General features: G+C 24.4%; 2 protein-coding genes across 2 annotated transcripts; both read left to right on the top strand.

Moving 5' to 3' along the window:
- Positions 1-1,403: 1,403 nt before the first annotated feature.
- On the top strand, positions 1,404-6,937 carry LOC112600469. The gene is made up of 4 exons (XM_025347705.1): positions 1,404-1,581; positions 2,845-2,918; positions 3,321-4,385; positions 5,644-6,937. Exons 2-4 carry the CDS (start codon positions 2,889-2,891, stop codon positions 6,619-6,621), a joined length of 2,073 nt encoding a protein of 690 aa, XP_025203490.1. The 5' UTR covers positions 1,404-1,581; positions 2,845-2,888; the 3' UTR covers positions 6,622-6,937.
- A 6,387-nt stretch (positions 6,938-13,324) lies between these two features.
- Positions 13,325-20,329, top strand: LOC112600390 (eukaryotic translation initiation factor 4E1-like). The gene is made up of 5 exons (XM_025347584.1): positions 13,325-13,668; positions 17,083-17,270; positions 17,489-17,666; positions 17,724-17,863; positions 20,218-20,329. Exons 1-5 carry the CDS (start codon positions 13,624-13,626, stop codon positions 20,327-20,329), a joined length of 663 nt encoding a protein of 220 aa, XP_025203369.1. The 5' UTR covers positions 13,325-13,623.
- Positions 20,330-20,769: the final 440 nt, after the last annotated feature.

Here is a 20,769-nt window from a genome sequence, read left to right as displayed (position 1 = left end):
TGTATTATATTATATGATATACTGTTGAGTATACGTAGACAGTACTCTGCGACAGAAACACTATTATGCTGATAAGCACGAACCATGGTTGAAGATGTGTCTAAAGGTTAAGCTACCAAGAACAAAACAATATATAAATACAAAGAAATAATTTGATTTATTGAATCAAAAACAGCAGTATAAATGAAAAATGAATATTGTGCGTTGAAACAGATGTCACTGCTCTACGGTTACCTGCAACACTTTCAGAAATATTATTTAAAATTTAATGAACGACATGAGAGGAAATCATGAAATATGTACTACAATGGTTCTTTCATTGACGTCAAAGATCTAGATACGACTAATGTTCACGAATAAGTCTAAAACAGATTAATTGTTTAATATACACGTCAAAGGCAAATAAATTTAAGAATACATATCTCGTACACGGTTCGTAATCACATGAAGAAAATTGTGAACGGCACACAGAAGTATTTTAAACAATGCGTAGAATGCGAATACGAACCGATAGCGGTGGAAAAAGATCGGAAAACTAAAAATTCGGCAAAAAGTCAAAAAATCACGATAATAAAAATAATAATAATAATAATAATATTAATATACAGTAGACGCCGCTTACAAGCCTCACGGATATAAGGTTCAGTCGCTTATTAGACTCAAAATCGTCTGGAACGGTCCGGACGTATCCAAATACATTAAAAAAAAATCGGTTTTAAGACTCAACACTTCGGTTATAAGACTCAAATTTCGTAAAATAAATAGTAGAAAATAAAATTTTTTGGTTATAATTTAGAAATAAATTGGTTTTGAAAAATGAAATAATATTCGTGTTGATTATTTCTAGTTTCTGTTGGTATCTTATAACGTATTTTTATCGCAGATAAAAGTTCACATTTATCGCAACGATAATAAAATTATAACAATTATAATTTTAGTTTTTTTTTTATCGGGATTATTAAATTTATTCAATAATAAAGTATGTAATATGTAATATGTGTTAATGTATTAAAATCAAAGCAAAATATGTAGTAAAATAAAATTTATAAATACGTAATTAATTTTTTTTTTCCACTTCGCCTATAAGATTCATTCGGTTATAAGACTCACTTTGTGCTGGTCCCAAAGTGAGTCTTATAAGCGGCGTCTACTGTATTTAATATTTATTATTAAATTGTTTTAATTTGATAACAATAATTTTTGCGACCGTAGCCGCCCAGGCCCAGCTGATGATAGCAAGAGCCTGGTTATTATCACAGATGTGATAAACATCCGTGGTTAAATTATCATTTATCACATAATACACGTTTTCAATATTTTCATTATTTTTCTTATTAGTTATTTGTGAACTTTAGTAAACTATCAGCTACGATTGTAATTATAATATATTAATTATTGTTATAAATCCTTATAATTTGTTGTAAATAATTAATTATTCATTATCATTTGTTAAACTGTTAAAATTGTGAAATATGAATTAATATTAACAAATATCAATTGACAATAAGTTAGATGATCTTGTCAGGAATACTTCATAATAAAACAAACAAAGAAAAAAAAAATTGGGTGTGGTTGTAATTTGTAAGTTAATTATGACACTAGCTATATAAATAATTAATAGTTTTATTATTTAAAAATATTTATTAGCTATCATAAGCTGTTTTATAGTTATTATTATATAAAAATAAACACCAGAAAGTAAAAACTGTGATATTGCACTATTTCCCAGTGAAAATACATTGATGTGTTAAGTAATGTATTTTTTGAAGTTTAAAATCAATGATAAATCTGTTTTACATATGAAAAACGATTCTATATATAGATGGTCTATTTGTCTATATTACTAAGAATATTGTGATATTTTTATTGATATTGCTATTTAAGTAATTTATTTTACTATTAGTATTATAATAGGTTGAATTAATTTTTGTCAAAAACTGTATTTTACTATTAAAATGTTTATTAGTAAAATATGAATATGAACATTAAATAAAATATAAATAAAATTACTTTCTCTAAAATGTATAATATAACTTGAATAAAAATAAAGGAACAAATCTAGTTTAGTGGCCACGCTAATTTTTAATTTTTTTTTTTTTAAGACCTATGTAGTTAAGTATGCTGAAAATGATGGCGAAGTCAGAATTTTGTGGACGGACTTAGTTTCAGAGTTATAGCTATTTGAATTTAATTAATATATGTGTGTTATGTTAATAGCTTAATTTGTTACTCAGTAATGTAATGTATATTCGTAGTCTAATGGTACCGAGGGCCATGTAATGCACGACATTGGTTTGACTTTGGTGAGCACCAATAAAATTTTTTCACTTTTTTAATCGTTTTTTTGATAACTGATACAACAAGTAGTAATTATCCTATGACCTGTTTGACAAAAATATATCCCTCAACTTGCTATGCAACACCATCTCAAGTAGGTTACAGGATAATTACTAGTATCAGTTACCATAAAAACAATTAGAAAAAGTGCAAAAATGTTATTAGTGCTCACTGAGTGTCGAACCCAAGGGACCTGTTACGCATTACATGGCACTCAGTACCATTAGACTACGAGTATACATTACACTATGACTATTGAGTAACATAAGCTTATTAAGCTATTAACATAACACAAATATATTAATTAAATTCAAATCGATATAATTCTGAAACTAAGTCCGTCCGCAAATTTTTGACTTCACCATCATTTTCAGCATACTTAACTACATAAGTCTTAAAAAAATTAAAAATTAGCATGACCGATAAACTAGATTTATGCAAAAATAAAGTTTTGAAATATTAGTAAAATTTTTAAATACTAAGGTTAATATCGTTCATATTTTTAAGGAAAATAACTGGCAGTAGATGAAAATATTTGATTGATTTTCAATATGGACAAGAGTTTTGAAGAAAAACTTAAAGTAAGTACAAAAATAAATTTATATAACTCTTTCAATATTTTCTTATTTATTCATATTTGTATTTTGTTTATTTAGTTAATAATTAAAAGTAAATTTTTAAATTTTCTGTTTGATATTTTTTAGCTATCATTGTATTCTACTATTTCTATGTAATATATTTATTGTAAAATAGCTAACTTGAGTTTAATTTCATTAAAAAAAAAAGACAAACAAACTTAATTTATTATTATTTATTACTTATACTTTACACATTTTAAAATATATTACTTAAGCCTACATTAATATTATTAATTTTTTAATTATTTCAAAACTACTTTTTTCATTTGCAACACTTTTAAATTTATTTGATTAAGAAAATGTATCCACAAATTATTAAATAGCCAATTGTTTTTTTTTTTTTAGAGAGGACGTTTGTTAATTAAGCATTTAGAAGAATTACAATATTCTTATTTTAATGCTCGACCAGAATGGTTAACCATACAGAAGAATGAACTAAAATTGTTTATGGCATGCTTGTATTATGATTACCCATCTCGTGATAAAATTGAATTAAAAAGTTGTAGTGATATTAACAATGCAGATAAATTATTTATATTATATGGAAATGAAATCCAAAAGAAAATTTTAAATATGACCAAAAAAGTAGAGGAATTAATTGAACTTGATTCTTGTAATAATATTAAAGTGGGTGTAACTATAACACATAGTATTTGCAAAACAAAGTGTAATGTCTGCCAAAATTTTCCTGATGAAGATATACACAAATGGACAATACTCAGATTAAAATCAATCAAAAGTAAATGTATTTTTATTGATTTTGAACGGAATAGAACATACTCTGACTGGGAAGAATATTTAAATAATAATAATCTTCCTGAAGGATATATGTTCTACCCAATTTCAGGGTTCTATGATGCATCAAAATCGTTGTATCAAAATATAACGCCAGCTTCCAAACAAATCGAAAAAATTTTAAAAACAACTGATTTGGCTGCACATTTTTTAAATTGGGTTGGCTGTATTACATTGGGGGCTGGTTTAATATTTCCATTAGCAATGCCTATTACACTTACAACCTATGGAATATTAACAATTTCCTCAATGTATCAAGGTGGTAGAGAAATTAATCAACTAATAAACATATACAAATATGAAAATGAAATATCAGCCACACAATGCAGTCAAGCATGGATTAATGTTGCGATTGCTGCAGTTGGTTCTATAGCGGGACCATTTCATGCATATGCTACAGTAACTTCAGAAGTTCAAACCACAGGAAGAACTCTGAATATTTTTCGAAGAAGTGCTTATATTACTCAGTGTACATTGGAAGTCTTCCGTTTTACCTTAAATACCATCAATAATAATTTTGAAATAACACCGATAAATGTGTTATATCTATCTTTGGATTTATTCATGGCCACAGGAATATTAATGTCTTCGATTGATATTAAAGAAATTTTAAAGGTAAAAACTATGTCTTCTATTAAATTAATATGTATATATTTTTATATTATTACTAAGAGTATGCAGTTTAATGGGAGTAAAAAATGACTAACAATTTATATGGTGGAAAATGCATAACAAAAAATGTCTTAAAGCATACAAATCTAGACTTAACTTATAAATAAGTTAAACTGATGATTTTCATTAATTATAAATTGTAGTAATATATATATAAAATTCTTTTAAGGCTACAAATAATTTATTTTATTAATTTTCAAAAGTTATTAGTTTTAAAGTTTTACAATAATAGTAACAATCTTACAATTTTAAAATGATTACATTATTATACATAACTTTTTTGTTCTATATTGAATTTGATTTAAAACTATGTTTTTAAAATAGTTAGTCATATTTGTGGTGTTTTCTATACTAGAACCTAGTGGCTAATGGGTCTATATTGAATTGAATTATGTATTTTCTGAGGTCTTCTATATGTAAAAATAACCTTTTGGTGGCATTCTGTTCAATTATTTTTTACTGTTAAGTTAATATCACATATCCTTTACAAGGTCTAATCAAAGATGTTTAACTACAGTTTTTCACTTCTATTTAAACTTGGTTAGGTCAATCATAAAATGCATTTTTTATTTCTCCGAGTTTTTTTGTTGCCTTAACTAGTAAGTTTGATATTATTTGTATGAAGTATTTAATTTGGGTTAAATGTCGAATTAAGATATGATTTTTAGAAACTGTTAATTATAGTTTGAGTATGCTTCTTATGCTACTTTTTCATTACCTAGTATGCTTGTGTGTCCAAGACTATTTAACAATTTTTTCTCATGCATAATTCATTATTTCTTGCATTGATTAGTTCTTTTATTGTCTAGTTTTATTCTATTTCCAACTGTTTGGTTTAATACAAAATATAGTATTGCTAAAAGTATATCTTAATTATTAAATCTTTATTTTCATATATTAATAGTATTAAATTTAAAATGAAATTTTTTAAATTCTAAAGTTTGTTTTTATAATTTAGTTCTGCTGTAATTTTAAAAAGTATGTTTTATCTAAAATGTAATTTAGCTATATTTTGTTTTTTATTTTACATGATATAAGTTGAATTTGTGTTTAAAATTTCATTGACTAATTTTAACTAATTCAAGTTATTTATTTTTTTTTATTGACTTACCCACCTTAAATTACTGACATAGATTTTATAGTCTATTTTCAAATGAATATTGTAATGTGTCTAATTGCATGTTTATTGACATTTCTTTAGATACTGCCTCTACAAGCTGCGTGGATGCCGATTTACAAAACCCTAGAGAAAATTCCTTACTGTTTTGCTCAACAAATCTGGAACTGCAGTGTTTACTTTTTCAAACACCATTTAATCGTGTTTGTGGAACGAATCACAATGTTTCTGGGAAATAACCTCACTGTGCATAATTTGTTGTTTGCTTGGCAAATGATTCAACGTGTATTTGACATCTATCAGAAACAAACGGCTAAACTGGACGTCGATAACCTGTTGTGGCACTTGGTGGACAACATTGCAGAGAAAGAGAGCGTGAAGTTTGTGTTGCGTGGTCAACGGATGGTGAAGTTGTTGGAAAGTCTACCCGAAGACATGGCGAATGGACTAAACCGTCGATCGCTTTTCAAGTATTGCGTGGACCACGTTCTGCTGGAGGCTAAAAAGCTGTCCGAATTGCGCGACAGTTGCATGGCCGAACTCACCAGGCTCGGCGAGAACCGTGCTTCGGAGTTGGACAGGCAGTTTTGCGCCATGTACGGGCTCGAGAGTTGCTCCATGGACCAGTACGTGCTGTGGGCCATCGAAGAGGTTGGCAAGCACACGGTTACTTTGATGGCCGAGTACCAGGAGTACATGTCTCGCCCGGAAAATATGTTCAACAACGAAATGGTGGTTAACGAGACTGGTGGCGCTGGACCGTCAGTCAAAGGGTTTACATTGAATCTGCCGTGCAGCGTGCTGGACGTAGAAATGTGCTTGCAGATCGTAGGAAAAATCAATCCGCAGTATGACTGCACCAATCACAAATTCGTTCAGCCCGAGCCCGACGCGTCTCTGCTAATCAAGTTTTCCGCTTATTCGATCGATATCGTCTTCTTCGGCATCGACCTGATAAACGGCGTTCCGAGTATGAACATCTGTTTCTTCAAGGAAAATAATGATTCGGCCATGTTCGTCAACAACTGCAAGAGTTTGAAAAAATTGCAAATAGCTCATTAGATACACGCCCCCGATACATCAATCATCATCGTCACATTTTGTTGATCTGTTTAACTGTGCAACTTCACGGTTTGCTCTCGTCTGTTGGGCGGTGATTTTGTCGTTTTACTGGCTCTACTTCTTGATGAGATCTGTTATCCAAAACATAATTGAATCTTTAAATATAAAAGTTAACATCGTTTTCAAATACAAAATATTATTTTAATTATATATATATATATTTTGTTTATCATACATAATAATGGGTTACTAATATCACTCATATCAGTAATATTATTTTTTTGGAATCATATCATAACATACATATTTTTTTAACATAAAGTACTTTTTGATTATTTTTGTGATAGATGTACTTATGCTATAATATTTTTTAAACTGAATAGAATTATAATCTTGATTGTTAAAATTTTATTTTTATTAATAGTATTTGTAGATATTTATTAAGTATATAGTTATCTTGTGAATATTTTACATTAAATTACTAACATTTATGTTTGTGATTTATTATATTATTTATTTGAAAAATATGAAATTAAATTTAAATACAAAATATATATTATGTATTACCTTCTTAAATTTATACACAGTTATAACAAGTATGTCTGTAAGCCTATATTTATCTGATTTTTATTAAAAGTTGTATTAAATGATTTTTAAACCATAACATTTTTTATTATCTATTTTAGACTTAGTCACACATAACAATATTACATAATTAAATTATTAATAATTGATCTATCTTTTTAGGTATATAATATATCGTTTTTTATTTAATTATGTATTTAAATACAAAAAATAAGTAGGTATTGCAAAGCAATGATACTTTCACGGTTACAAAAATCAAAAAAATATGCATTTAACTTGAAAAAATTATAAATGTATTAGAAAAAAAAATTAATGTAATTTTACAATTTTATAATTTACAGTAAAAAAATACACAAATTTCCAAGAATTCAAATATTTTAAAAATATAACTAAATAAATCATTATTTTCAACAAAATGCTAATATTTCATTTATTATGTGAAAATATACTCAAAAATAGTACTAAAAACACTAAATTGGAAAAATAGCAATAAAAACTGTAAATATGCAAAAAATAGCAAAATTAAATTTCATGTATGACATTAGAGAAGGGTGAAACATGATTGTATCTTACTTAATACTTTGGATGTTCTAGGATGAACAAAAAAAAACATGCATTTGCTACAACTTTCGAGCCCTAGCAATTACCATATTACCTATTGTCACTGATTTGTAATGACGTGAAAATAAAATAAAAAGGGTGGTATATTAGAATTATTATAAACACGGAATCCTAAACAGAGCCTTAAGAATAGTTAGATCTAAAATAGGAATACCTGGATCTGGGAGACTTCCCTATATATATATAAGTGCTAGAAAATATAATCACTTGTCAGATATAAATATGACATTTATGTTATTGCTTTACTCCTGATCTTCGGAGATCTCTAAAAGTCATTTAGTTAAGAATTTGATCAAGTACACCATAATATAAATTTAATATATAAAGTATATTATGGTCATACACCTTACCTCAATCGCATCAGTGTATACTATATATGTCTGGCTTGTCAGAAAAAGTTAAAAAGCACAAATAAGACTAAACATAGGTATGAATCTAAATAAAATAATAACACTGGTTTAACTTTTTCAAAAGTGAAGTCTAATTTTCACTCGCAGAATCTGGTATTAAGAGGTGTTGCTCGAATGATTGATGTATAATGTGCATGCACTGGTTAAAGAGACATGGTCTAGCCGGCCGGAGTGGCTAGCGACTTCATCAAAGGCCTCCGTGTTCCCACGGAACTAGCTTTTTTCTTGGTGGTAGAGACCCTTACTCGGCTTTCCCCAGTCTATGTTGGCAAACAAGAAAGTCACTCGTGTCAATTTCTATGTGAACTTTACAACATTGAGTAAAATAGAACATTTTTAACTCAATGCTCTACAATACAAGTTGTCCCTTTCATCAGTGATGAAAGAGTTGTATAATATATTGGAACATTTGGAAGTACCTAACATTTATTTTAGTAAGTAGTAACCGTTATCTTCGTATGAAAACTTGATCGTTATTTATTTATTATCTTTAAGTTTTAAGCTATACAATGATAATAATTAATAATATGTCAGCATATCATTCATAGATATCATTATTCATTCTAGAATATAGATTAATGTGTGTAGTTGATGATCTAAAATATGTATGGTTTTTTTTTCTTAGATCAGGAAGAATTATTCATTATTAAGACAAGGATTTTAATGCAATCCATTTTTTCTGGTGTTTTGAAACGTTGGTCCGTAAGCATGAAATGTGTTGTGGACAATACAGGCTATTTTAAAGTAATACATTTTTTGCATTTTCTTATTTTTTAGAGCACTTTTCACAATTTGTTCTAAAAATGAACGAATATTTTTGCGATTAATAAGAAACTTTTGGCGAACTGCCGACGGTACGAATAATAAATTATACAACACGATTAGTATCGTTGATAACATTTTTTTTTTAATTATTATTTTAGAACGAATGATTAAAGAAACAGAAGTATAACAGAACTAAGCATGTAACAACGAAAAATACTATAAAAAAAAAAAATACACTATTGTAGTAGCAAAAAAATTTTTTTCCAATTTTTAAGCTATAATAAATATAATTTAAGTGCATTTTTTTGAGTTTTTTAAGTCATTTTTGCATCTTTTCATGGGCATTTTTTGAAATTTCCCAGCCCTATTCATTATAGTTAATTCTTTAAAATACTTCGGTTTTGATAATCAAAAACAATAAAAATTACATAAATCTAATTGCCAAGGTATGTGCAAAGAGACAAGAGTATGAGCATTTAGTATGTAGTAGTAATCTACTGCACTATGTAAACAATGCAATTTATTACTATTACCTATGTTATATTGTTATTAACTTAGAAGTCAATATCAACATACCTTAGACTTTAAATGTTGAGAGGTTCTTGGTATAATAAACTTAAAATTAATATAAATATTTTAAAAATTTCTTTGTGTAAAGAAAGTTATAATTTAAGTAGGTAATCTTTCAAATTTTTATGAATAATATTTTTTGAATTACAACTAAATAACAATAACATTAAAGCTGTTAGAGGATACATTGTTATTTTACTTTTGAATAATCAGTTTTATCAGAATTTTAACTTCAATTCTAGTATGAAATAATGTAGATCATGAGTACAGTAAATTAATTTATTTTTTTGAGTTCCAGTTAAAGTGACTTATATTTTATGAATTATGATGATCCTTGAATTTATTTTTCAATGTGTTAAAATTAAAATTATTATGAATTTTTAATTATAAAATAAGTTTTAAATATTTGTGATTTTATCAAAAATAGAACTTATATTTTTTATAAAAATAATTTTGATAATACATTTTCTTTTTTAAATTTTGAGTAAACTTATTTCAATGTACCTACCTATTGATTTTAGAATGATCTGTATTTTTGTTTTGAGTGGGTATACACAATAAGTAGGTAGTGAAAAAAATAATATGCTTTGGTTTTTAACACTGAGAGTGATTTCAAGTAGAAAATTGGACTTACATTATGCTTTAAAGAAATCAAAATTAAAAATTTTCAACATTTAAAAAAATACTATAAATAAAAAAAAAAAAATGGGGAAACATTTGCATTTTTATAGTGTACCTAACCGTAACAAATTACTATAAATACTTGAAAACTTTACAAAATGACTATATATATATATATATAATATGACCATTTTCTATAGGTACATAACAGTATTTTTAAATTATATTGACTTTATTTGGGTTATTTACAAACATTTGAAATTAATTTTTTTTAGTTTTACTTTTCTATAAATGTTAAAAAAATTTTTTTCCAAAAAGCTTGAAAATTTTACAGTGTCTTACATGAGTTGGTCTTATAGATACGTAAAAATATTTAAAATACATAGGACTTAAGTTTTTGAGACTCTGATTGTAAAATCAACTGAATGTGACTTATTGCTGGTATCTTAACATAGGCATGAAATCTGATGTACTGGAACCTCCTAAAATCTTGTGATTTTGACTCTAAAACATAAGTTCCTCTAAATTAGGAGGTTGTATCTTTTCTGATAATAGTATAAAAAAAATAAAAAATAAAAATATTTAAGTAATATTTTTTCAAAAATATGTAATAAAAAGGGGGGAAAATTAGGGAAATTCGCTTTGTTGTACAGTAGGTGTTAAAAATAGAAATTAGTAGAATTTTCGTACGATATATCAATAACTATTTTAAATGATTCAGCAGCGCTGGTAGAAGGTGTTGCGGGTAAATAATACTGCAGAAGTATTTGCATTAAAAGAATGGTTTATGAATGGAATCAAGTGTTTAACAATAAATAATAATATAACTTATAAGTAACAAAAAAGACCAATTAAACATTTATAAATAAAATAAAATTAAGTACATTTTTATTAATTTTTTAGTATATTTGGGAAAATATTTTAAGACCTTTAAATATTATTTGTCTATATCTAATATATTTTATTAAGTACAACTATTTCATTAAAAAATGCCTCTTTGCTTTTGAATAAAATTATTAAAATTTTGCAAAATTACTGTACCTAGTACAAGAAGTTGACTGTAACTAAAGATTCAATATTTCTCGAAATATTTTTTTATGTTGTTAATTATTTTGTTCTGTTTAATTATTAATCATAAACACTATAAAATGAAAACTACAAAAACATCATGCATGTACTTAATTTAGAGATGACATTAATAAATTGGTTTTGGTATAAAATTTAATCTACATATTTAATAATAAGTTACACTTCTTATCTTATTATTTATTAGTAAAATATATGTATAAATTCAGAAATGATTACATGTAAGTAAAATACTAAAAAAGTGTTTATAAAATTTATATAAATACTTAATTGCTGTAGTAATATAAGAATCAAGTAAAAAATATCATATTAATTTGGGGCTTTCAAATACAATTTGCACACAGGCTTCAATTTAATAGTTAACCACACCTGCTACACAAATACCAATTTTTATAATATTAATAATATTAAATATTTGTAACTAATGAATGATTAAAAATCTATAAAATCATAAAAAAAGTAATTAAAAATGTAACTATAAGAATTGATTAAGAACATAATATCTGTAATTGTTAGACATATTATCTACAACAGAGCATTTAAATGTATAAAATTGTTATTATATTTTAATGTGTTATACATATATATGTTTGATAAAGTTATCTTTTTTTGTTTCAACACTTTTCGTTTATAAAAATTGCTTAAATAATTAGCCATGCTAAAATTGAAAAAAATGTATACTTATTATAATTTTATATTTAATACATATTTACTTAACATTAATAAGAATTAATAAGAAATATTATAATGAATATTGATTCTACAAATTTTGGAGTTGTCAATGAATTATTTAAATTTTTAATTTATTCTTGAAGATTTGAAGCTATTGGTGGAGCCTGGAAGTGAAACTTAACCTAAACGCAGGACGCAGGTGATTTATCAAATATTAAGTTGTATCTACTTCATTTCTATCTGGTTTTGTGATTTTATAAAAAAATTACAACTAAATAGATAATAGGTTTACTTACTTACTATTTATGAAAAAAAGAAATAGTTAACACTAATTAAAAGTAAATTTACTTACAGATTCTGAGTTACTGATTTACTGATTGAATGTCAAAATTAAACGATTCATTAGTTTATTGTATTGTTAAATATATCAATTGGGTACAACTTAAGGCACTTTTTTTATTCTGTTATAGATTAAGTAGGTATGTAATTAACCTTTCTCGTCGTCATTGATGCTTAAATAATGTTTATTTACATTTATTAATAAAATGCTTAAGATAATTACCAGGTTCTTTATTATAATTGTCACTTGTCAGCTATAGTCCACCTTTAGTTATCATAAATCTAAATGTCAGTTACCTATATTAGTTATAATAGTTATAATATTTAACTTTTTTGAAAATTGGAAGGAGGGGGGCTAGCGGTTAAGATTTGTTGTGACAATCAGACAATTTAGTTAAAAATTATATAATACTGTGGTAGTATCGATGTCAAAGGATTGAGTCTGATTTTCAGTTTTAAACTTACATATTAGGTCATCAGACACCACGTCATAATATCGTACGTCTATTCTATAAAATTTATTAAGTTTTTAATATTAGTTATTACTATTAATAAATAAGTTTTGATGTATAAATATATATATGTATATATTTTAAAATCGGTTCATCAAAATCATAAAATATTTAAATATTTTAATTGTGTATCCTGTTAAATTTTAAAAGTATTTTATTTTGTCTTAACGTGTGTCATATTATTTACAGTACGGTAAAAACTATATAGAAACTAGAAACCTGAAACAGTAATATAAATATATTATAGTAAATTAGTCAGCAATAAACAATAAACATTAAGGCTTAATTAAGATTTAAGACATAAATGATTAAGCAATAAGCATGGCTAAAGGACTTCGAATACTGTGGCGTTCTCGGTGGAATTTATTCCAACTAAAATGTTTTTGTCAAAACGACTAACGAGCGACCGTTTTTTCACCAAGTGTTATCAGTTCATCTTCATCTACTTCGTGATTCGTGGGTCCAAGCACAGTGTAACCATGAGTAAAATGAAATTTTTTTTTGTAAACTGAACAAGTCACACATAACTACATACGCTTTTGCGTTTCGCGGTGTGGACCAATTGGCAATTACCGAATCTTTGTTTCATTGATCGGTTGAACCAGGCTTGCAGCTTTGAAAGATCCAAGATCGGCGTGCTCGTTCGATAGCGAAATACAGAAACGTAAGGCGTGCGGACGCCGGACTTTGTTTAGTAGTAGACGTATTTTGATACCTTGCCGGTCGTTGGGTAGTGGCTACCGCAAAATTTAATCAATTTTGTGTTTATTGTTTGCGCGTTCGTATTTTAATTTTAAAATTCACTCCTTTTTAATATTAGGATGAGCGAAGAACAAGGGGAAAATACGCGCATGAATGTGGCTAAGGTGAGAAATACATTTTTTAATAATTTGAAATTTCTAAACTTTAAGCTATACAAGCTATACAATTTCAAGACTTAAATGTATGTTTCGACCTTTGTAATGATCGCTGTGTAGAATATTGCTTATTAATAATTACTTTAACGTAACGACCATAGACGATTATGAGATAGATATTTGTATTTGTTACAAACAAAAAACTTGTTAATTATTTTTAATAAAATAAAGTGTAATTACTTTTTTGAACACGAAATAGATATAGCAATAATAGGTATAATTATCTAAGCTCTAAGACTAAGAATAGCTGAGTATTTGCATCTATGTAGTTGGACAGTCTACGACAAGTATTAGTCTTAATCCTGATTCAGGCTAGACTGATATGACATGGCAAAATTGAATCCCAAGTTAAAGGAATTGTTTTCTATATAACTTAGATGTATTAAATAAAAATAATATATCCAAATAAAGATTGTGTTAAATGTAGGTAGTTTAACAATTACCTACAAAAATTGATTTAAATATTTGAAATTTATTCATCATAAAAAAATATAAACCAAATAATTAAAACTAGATTTAATAAGCTACATCCAAAGAAAACAAGAAAAAATAATACCAAAATCATATAAAGTTTTTAACTTTAATAAAAATTATTTGATTTTGATAAGAAAGATATTCGATCAATTTTTAAATTTAAAGAAACAACTTAATAACTTATATTGTTGAAAATAATAATGGGTTTTAAGATATACAATTTTTTTTAAATTATTTCAATATTTCAATAATCTGAATAATTGGTCTTCATACAGAACCATTCTTGATAAAATTTTCAGATTTTTATTAAATATAAATAAATAGGTATACCTTTAAAATAGAGTTCATAATATATTCCATTATAAAAATATATTGCATATAAAAAAGCTATTATAAATATTCAAAATAAAGATAATAAATGTTTTCTTTGGTGAATAATCAATACCTTCTGTTTTACATTCTGTTGATAGAAATAAAAAATAAAACAGTTAAAAAATATAGAAAATGGGAGAATGAATTCAAAGAAGAATTTAAAAATATTTAATTTCCAATAAAAACATGTATATATTAAAATGTGTGAACATGATGGAGGATGTTTTTATTAACATTTATTATTTAGAAAGTAGTATAGTTGTACCTTTAGAAGTAATTTAAATTTAAAAAACTAAATATATAGACTTATTTTATCTAAAAGATGAGATTAAAATAAATTATTGTTAGATTGAAGATTTGTGAAAACTTGTAGGAAATCAACTTTCAAAAGATGGACATAACAATTTTGTGTAAAATATATTAAGTTATCCTGCACAAGATTAGTTAATAATATATTAAAGTTATTGTGGTTATAATAAATTTGGTAAAATAATACTACCAACACCTTACAATAAAACTTAACTATTTAAAAATTAAAACCATTCTTTAAAAATCCCTCCTACAATTTATTTTGATTTTTAATGTACCAATCTATACTTGCAAACTAAGTGATACAGAGTATTTTACTAATTGTTATCAGAAACATATACTTAATAATTTTTGTCATGATATTAAATATAGTAATGGAGATTATAAACCACCTGTCTAGTATACTGATTCAAACATAGCTAAAAAATTTTTAAAATGTATATAAAATAAAGAAATGTTTATTTTAGAAATATAATTCCAATAAGTCCAATATGTGCAATAAAAGGATTAAATTATAACCAATCGATTAAATGTCATGTTTGTAAAAGATATTTAAAAAAAATTATTCCTAATTTTAGAAGAAAAAAATTTTAAATGCTATTTAATATTATAAACAAAATGATATGACATGAAAAAATATTTAAAATTTTAAACACAATTGAATGAAAAAGATTATTCTGAGAATAAAATAAAATGTGATCATGACCATCTGCTTAGAGAATATAGAGGAGCTGCACATTATTTGTGTAATCTTACTTATAAAAATCCTATTTGTATCTCAATTGTTTTGTCATTATCTTTCTGATTACATTGCTCTTTTATTTATACAAGAATTTGGGAATAATAAAAATGAAATAAAATTAATTCCAAATAATGAGGAAAAATATAAATCTTTTTCAAAAATTATAAAATGTTAAGTACATATACCTGATGAAGATAATATGATTATATTAAAAACAGAATTAAGATTTATTGATTCTTTTAAATTTTTATTTAGTTCTTTAGATAAATTATCAAATAATCTTAAAAAAGATCAATTTAAAGAACTCTCTAAATATTTTCTTAAACAACATTTAAATTTAATTACTAAAAAATTAGTTTATCCTTATAAGTAAATGAATTGTTATGAAACATGTTTTTGTAGTGTTTTTGTGTATAAACAGAATTTATAGAACTAAGATCAAAATTATATTCATATGGAATCTTAAATAGTGAAAAATAAATTTAAAAATTTAAAGGTATTAAAAAAAAATATAGTTGACGTATAATCTATGTTTCAATGATTTTTAAAATTGTTTATTAACTAAAAATCAGTTTATGTGTACTAAAGAAATTTACTTAGAACAAAGAAACATGATATTTTTTCAGTAGAATAAAATAAAAAAAAGCTTTAATTATTTATGATGATAAAAGATTTATTTAAAAAAATATTATTATATTCTTGATATATTAGCTTGGGAATATTATAAAACAAATATAGATAAAAAATAATTTTATTATTAATAAAAAAAATATTATTAATTATATTATTTTATATTTTATATTTATTATAATTTATAAGAAATAATTTTGTAAACCATCTCAAAAAGTTAATTAAAAATTAAAATACTATATTATAATATAATATTTAAATTTCAGTCCCCTCCTTAGTCTGTAAGTGTAATTTATATTTATACTTGTTTATGAAAAAAATAACTTAATTTAGAACGCTAATAACCTATATTAAAGTCAAACAGTTTTATCATTAGACATTATTTTTATTTTTAATTAGCTACATGGTATGATTGATTAAAAACCAAGGATATGACTAATATATTTTATGAGCTTATTAGTAATTTAAACACACATGTAAAATTATAAATTAGTTAATTAATATAAACTTAAAAAATAATCTAAAGTATCTTCAATTCTGGTGTTGTAAAAATAAATTAAAATCTAATTTATTTTGATAATATTATATTATAGGTAAATCTAAAACAAAAATCTTTATGTATTATAAACAAAATATTTAGAAATATAAACAATGGCTCCAAACTCTGGGTATATGTTGAGAAATCAGATTAATTGAGATTAAAAATGTTAGATATATAAATTAATTCAGAAAGTTTGAAATTAGTAAGTCATTAAGATAACTATAATTTATCTTTTTAGCGTTTGTAAGTAACTAATTTTATTTTTTTCAAATATAATTATGTTATGTTAATTTAGGATGAATCACCAGAAGTCGAAAACAAAGAATTAAATGAAACTGAAAAAGATGTTGCGATAATGCAATCAGATGATAAACATTTATTAGAGAATAAATGGACATTTTGGTATTATGAACCAAAAGGTAAAATTTCGGCAGAAAATCTACATAAAGTTACTAGTTTTGATACTGTTGAAGATTTTTGGTGGTAAGTTTTCTTTTAAATAATAAAAAATTAAGATGTAAAATATCTATAAATAATACGTATATGTTATGCATTTAAAAAGTGCCAACATTTGATTTTTGAAACTTCAACTTAGTAAGTATAGATTTATTTAATTTTTATTACGTAAATTATTTTAAAAATATAAACCCCTTTGATAAAAAACAAACAGTAATACTAATCAGTAATCATAAACATTTTAGCTTATTTAATCACATTAAAAAACCAAGTCAACTTTCGTTACAAAGCCATTACAGCTATTTTAAATACGGAATCAAACCTAATTGGGATGATGATAAGAATAGTGCTGGTGGACGTTGGATATTGGAGATTCCATTATCAAATAAAATCCATCTTATAGATGAATATTGGATGAAAATAGTGAGAACTAATTTTTTTTTCTATTTTATTTTAATTTATAAATATTATTACTTTTAGTTATTGAGTATGATTGGTGAAGTGTATGATAGTTCTGAAATTAATGGAGCTATAATTAGCATACAAAGCAAAATAACTAAACTATCAGTGTGGACAAACAATGCATCTAAAGATAATAAGAATAACATTCTGGCCATTGGGTTTGTAATAAAAATTATTTTTTCTAATATCGACTAATAGTAAATTATGACAAAATTTACCAAAGGAATAATTTTATATTTTGATCTAATCGATATTCTTATTTTGTATTTAATTTTCATTAAATATTTATACAAATATTTTTTATAATTGATAAAGTTTAAATGTAAAATATTATTATTCTTTTTTAGCTATTTAAATGTATTACCTACATTTTTAGTTTTGTTTTTTTTAATAAATATGATAAAACAGTTTTGCCTTATTATAAAACTTAAAAATTTAATTAAAAGTTTCTTGTAAGGTGTTATTCTAGAGTTAAAAAAAAAAAATTTGAATTTATTTCCATAAATATTTTTATGAGTGACTAAAATTCTAGAAAGTTTTAACTTTGACAAAATTGTGAATTAACATGTAAAATAACTTTCAAAAATGAATAAGTTTTTGATACTTAATTCACCAAATGTTTATAGTATAATTTTTAAAATATTTTGATTCTTTTCAAGCTATTTATAAACATTTGACATTTTTGATTATTTTTTTTACTATAAATACAACTGAAAAAAAAAGTTACAAAGTATAATACAAAGTTCATCATAAATTGTTATTATAATCATTTAAGAATATTAATGATATATTTGCACAACATTTTTGAAAGAAAATGTAGTAATGCATTTAAATTTTTTTGTATCAGGTTAAAATTTAAATTTAATTCTAATTTATTAGTATGATATATTTTATGTATTAGAAATTAGTAATTATAAATCTACATACTTAGTCAATAAATTCAAATAATCAATATTTTTTAGATTTTGATTAGAGTGATGAATGTATTGATTTTACAATGATATAGTTTTTTTGTAAATTATGTATATACAATAAGTAGGCTATAAAATATTAAATTTTAAACTTGAGGATGGTTTAAAATAATAAACTGAATCTAGTTAGGACTTCGAAAAGGTCAAAGTTAAAAATTCCCAATACTTGATTTTGTATAGCTTTTAAAAACAAAGAAAAAAAATTAAGAAAAATCAAAAATTTTTACACAAATTAAGTTTTTAACAAAATCATTTTTTTTTTTTTTGTTAACTCAAGAAAAAATAACGTTAAAAACTTGAATACATTTTCACCAAATGTTTATTTTATATATTTCTATTTATGATAAAATGTTTAAAATATTTTAACTATCTTTGTATTAGTTATGACCTTGAGAAATTTTTTACTATAAACGTCGATTATAAATTATTCACTGGGTAAAAATACTTGAAAATTTTACATAAAGCTGGCAAAACTAAAAATTAATACTAAGTGGTTTTAAAAAATAATAAAAATGTATAGATATAATACTTTTTTTTATAAGGATTTAAAATTAGAACCTTGACAAAATCTTGAAAATGTACAGATTATCATGTAGTTAGGAATTCATAAAAAAATTTAATTTTATACCTAAGAATCAAAAAATATATACTAGGTTAATTTATTATAAGTTTTTCTATTTAATAATAAAACAAAAATTTCTACCAGAATGCCAAATTAATTTTTTATAAGAGTTTGAAGTTTAAATTTTTATAATTTGAATATTACTAGTAAAATAATTATGTTTACTCAAACAATTTTGATACTTAGTGTTTCAAAAAAAAGTAAAATAACAGCAGGTACTTGAGATTTTCATAAAATGCTTATATTATCAATTTTCTATGTATGAAAAAATTTTCAAATGTTTTCAACTCTAAGCTTTTTATGTGCGCGATCAATTTTAATTTTTTTACACTTTTTTCTATAAATATCAAATAAAAATTATTTGCTTGATTAAAATTTTTAAAAATTAAACACAAATTCTTTTTACATCTGTATAAAAATATTAAAAACACATAAGCACAATTTTTTGCTATGCATTTTAAGTTAAAACTTTGATTAAATTTATCAAAATTACAAAAACGTGTTAACTAATTTGTAGTTAGGAATTTACAATAACTTTGTTTTACATTTAAATTGTTAAAATTTAATATAAGATTTATCATAAGTAGTTCATATTGTAACTATAAAATCTAAAAATCATATAAAGAATATTATTTCTATAGACATTTTAAACCTGCTTTAATATTAAATGTTAAATAAATGACTTTAATTGCTATTTATAATATACTTAGTGTTATAGACTGACAGACTGTTACTGTCTAGAATGATTTTTCGTAATAAACATACTATTTATGTCATAAAATTCAAATTCAATCTACTCATAATAGTCGCCCACTTTACATCTAATATACATCAAATCAATGTCCACTTCTATCTTTTTAAATGTTGAGTTTATTATTATTGAAATTTGCATTAAAACATAATTTTATTTAAATTTCAGAAGTAAAATAAAAGAAGTTTTGGATACACGAGATATAAAAATGGTTTACGAGTCTTTCAAACGTACAGAAAATAAACAAAATTCATTTATAAAACGCATGTATAGCTTGTGAATTATTTAAGTTTGGAAAAAAAAATTTCTTCATTGTTAAAAATAAGTGAAGATTAAAATACATTTTTTTTTTTAATATTTCTTTGTAATTATTTATACAACAACAAATTTTGGTTTGGTTCCTTAGCTACCATGTAGTTGATTATTGTTTTTTTCGTGAATTTTCTGTATTGAAGTTTGACTTAATTGTTAAGATCTAAATTAAGAATAAGCAGATATTTATACTTGATTTAGGTTGAGTTTGAATCGCTTTTGCGTACGCAGACTGCAGCATGGATCACCGTCTAACCCTCTAAAATAACGCTATGCGTTTTATCATTGGTGACAATCATTTATCATGAATATGGTGCAAAATGCCAGGTATATAACAAATTATAAATCACTATATAGGTCATTAAGTAGTGGGAATGCGATGATTCAACAAGGGGGTTGATATCTGAG

Source organism: Melanaphis sacchari, unplaced genomic scaffold (genome assembly GCF_002803265.2).
Source record: "Melanaphis sacchari strain LSU unplaced genomic scaffold, SCAv2.0 Contig64_pilon_pilon, whole genome shotgun sequence".
Classification (NCBI taxonomy): Eukaryota; Metazoa; Arthropoda; class Insecta; order Hemiptera; family Aphididae; genus Melanaphis; species Melanaphis sacchari.
The sequence above is the reverse complement of the archived record's forward strand: the minus strand, read 5'-3'. Positions and strand labels throughout refer to the sequence as shown.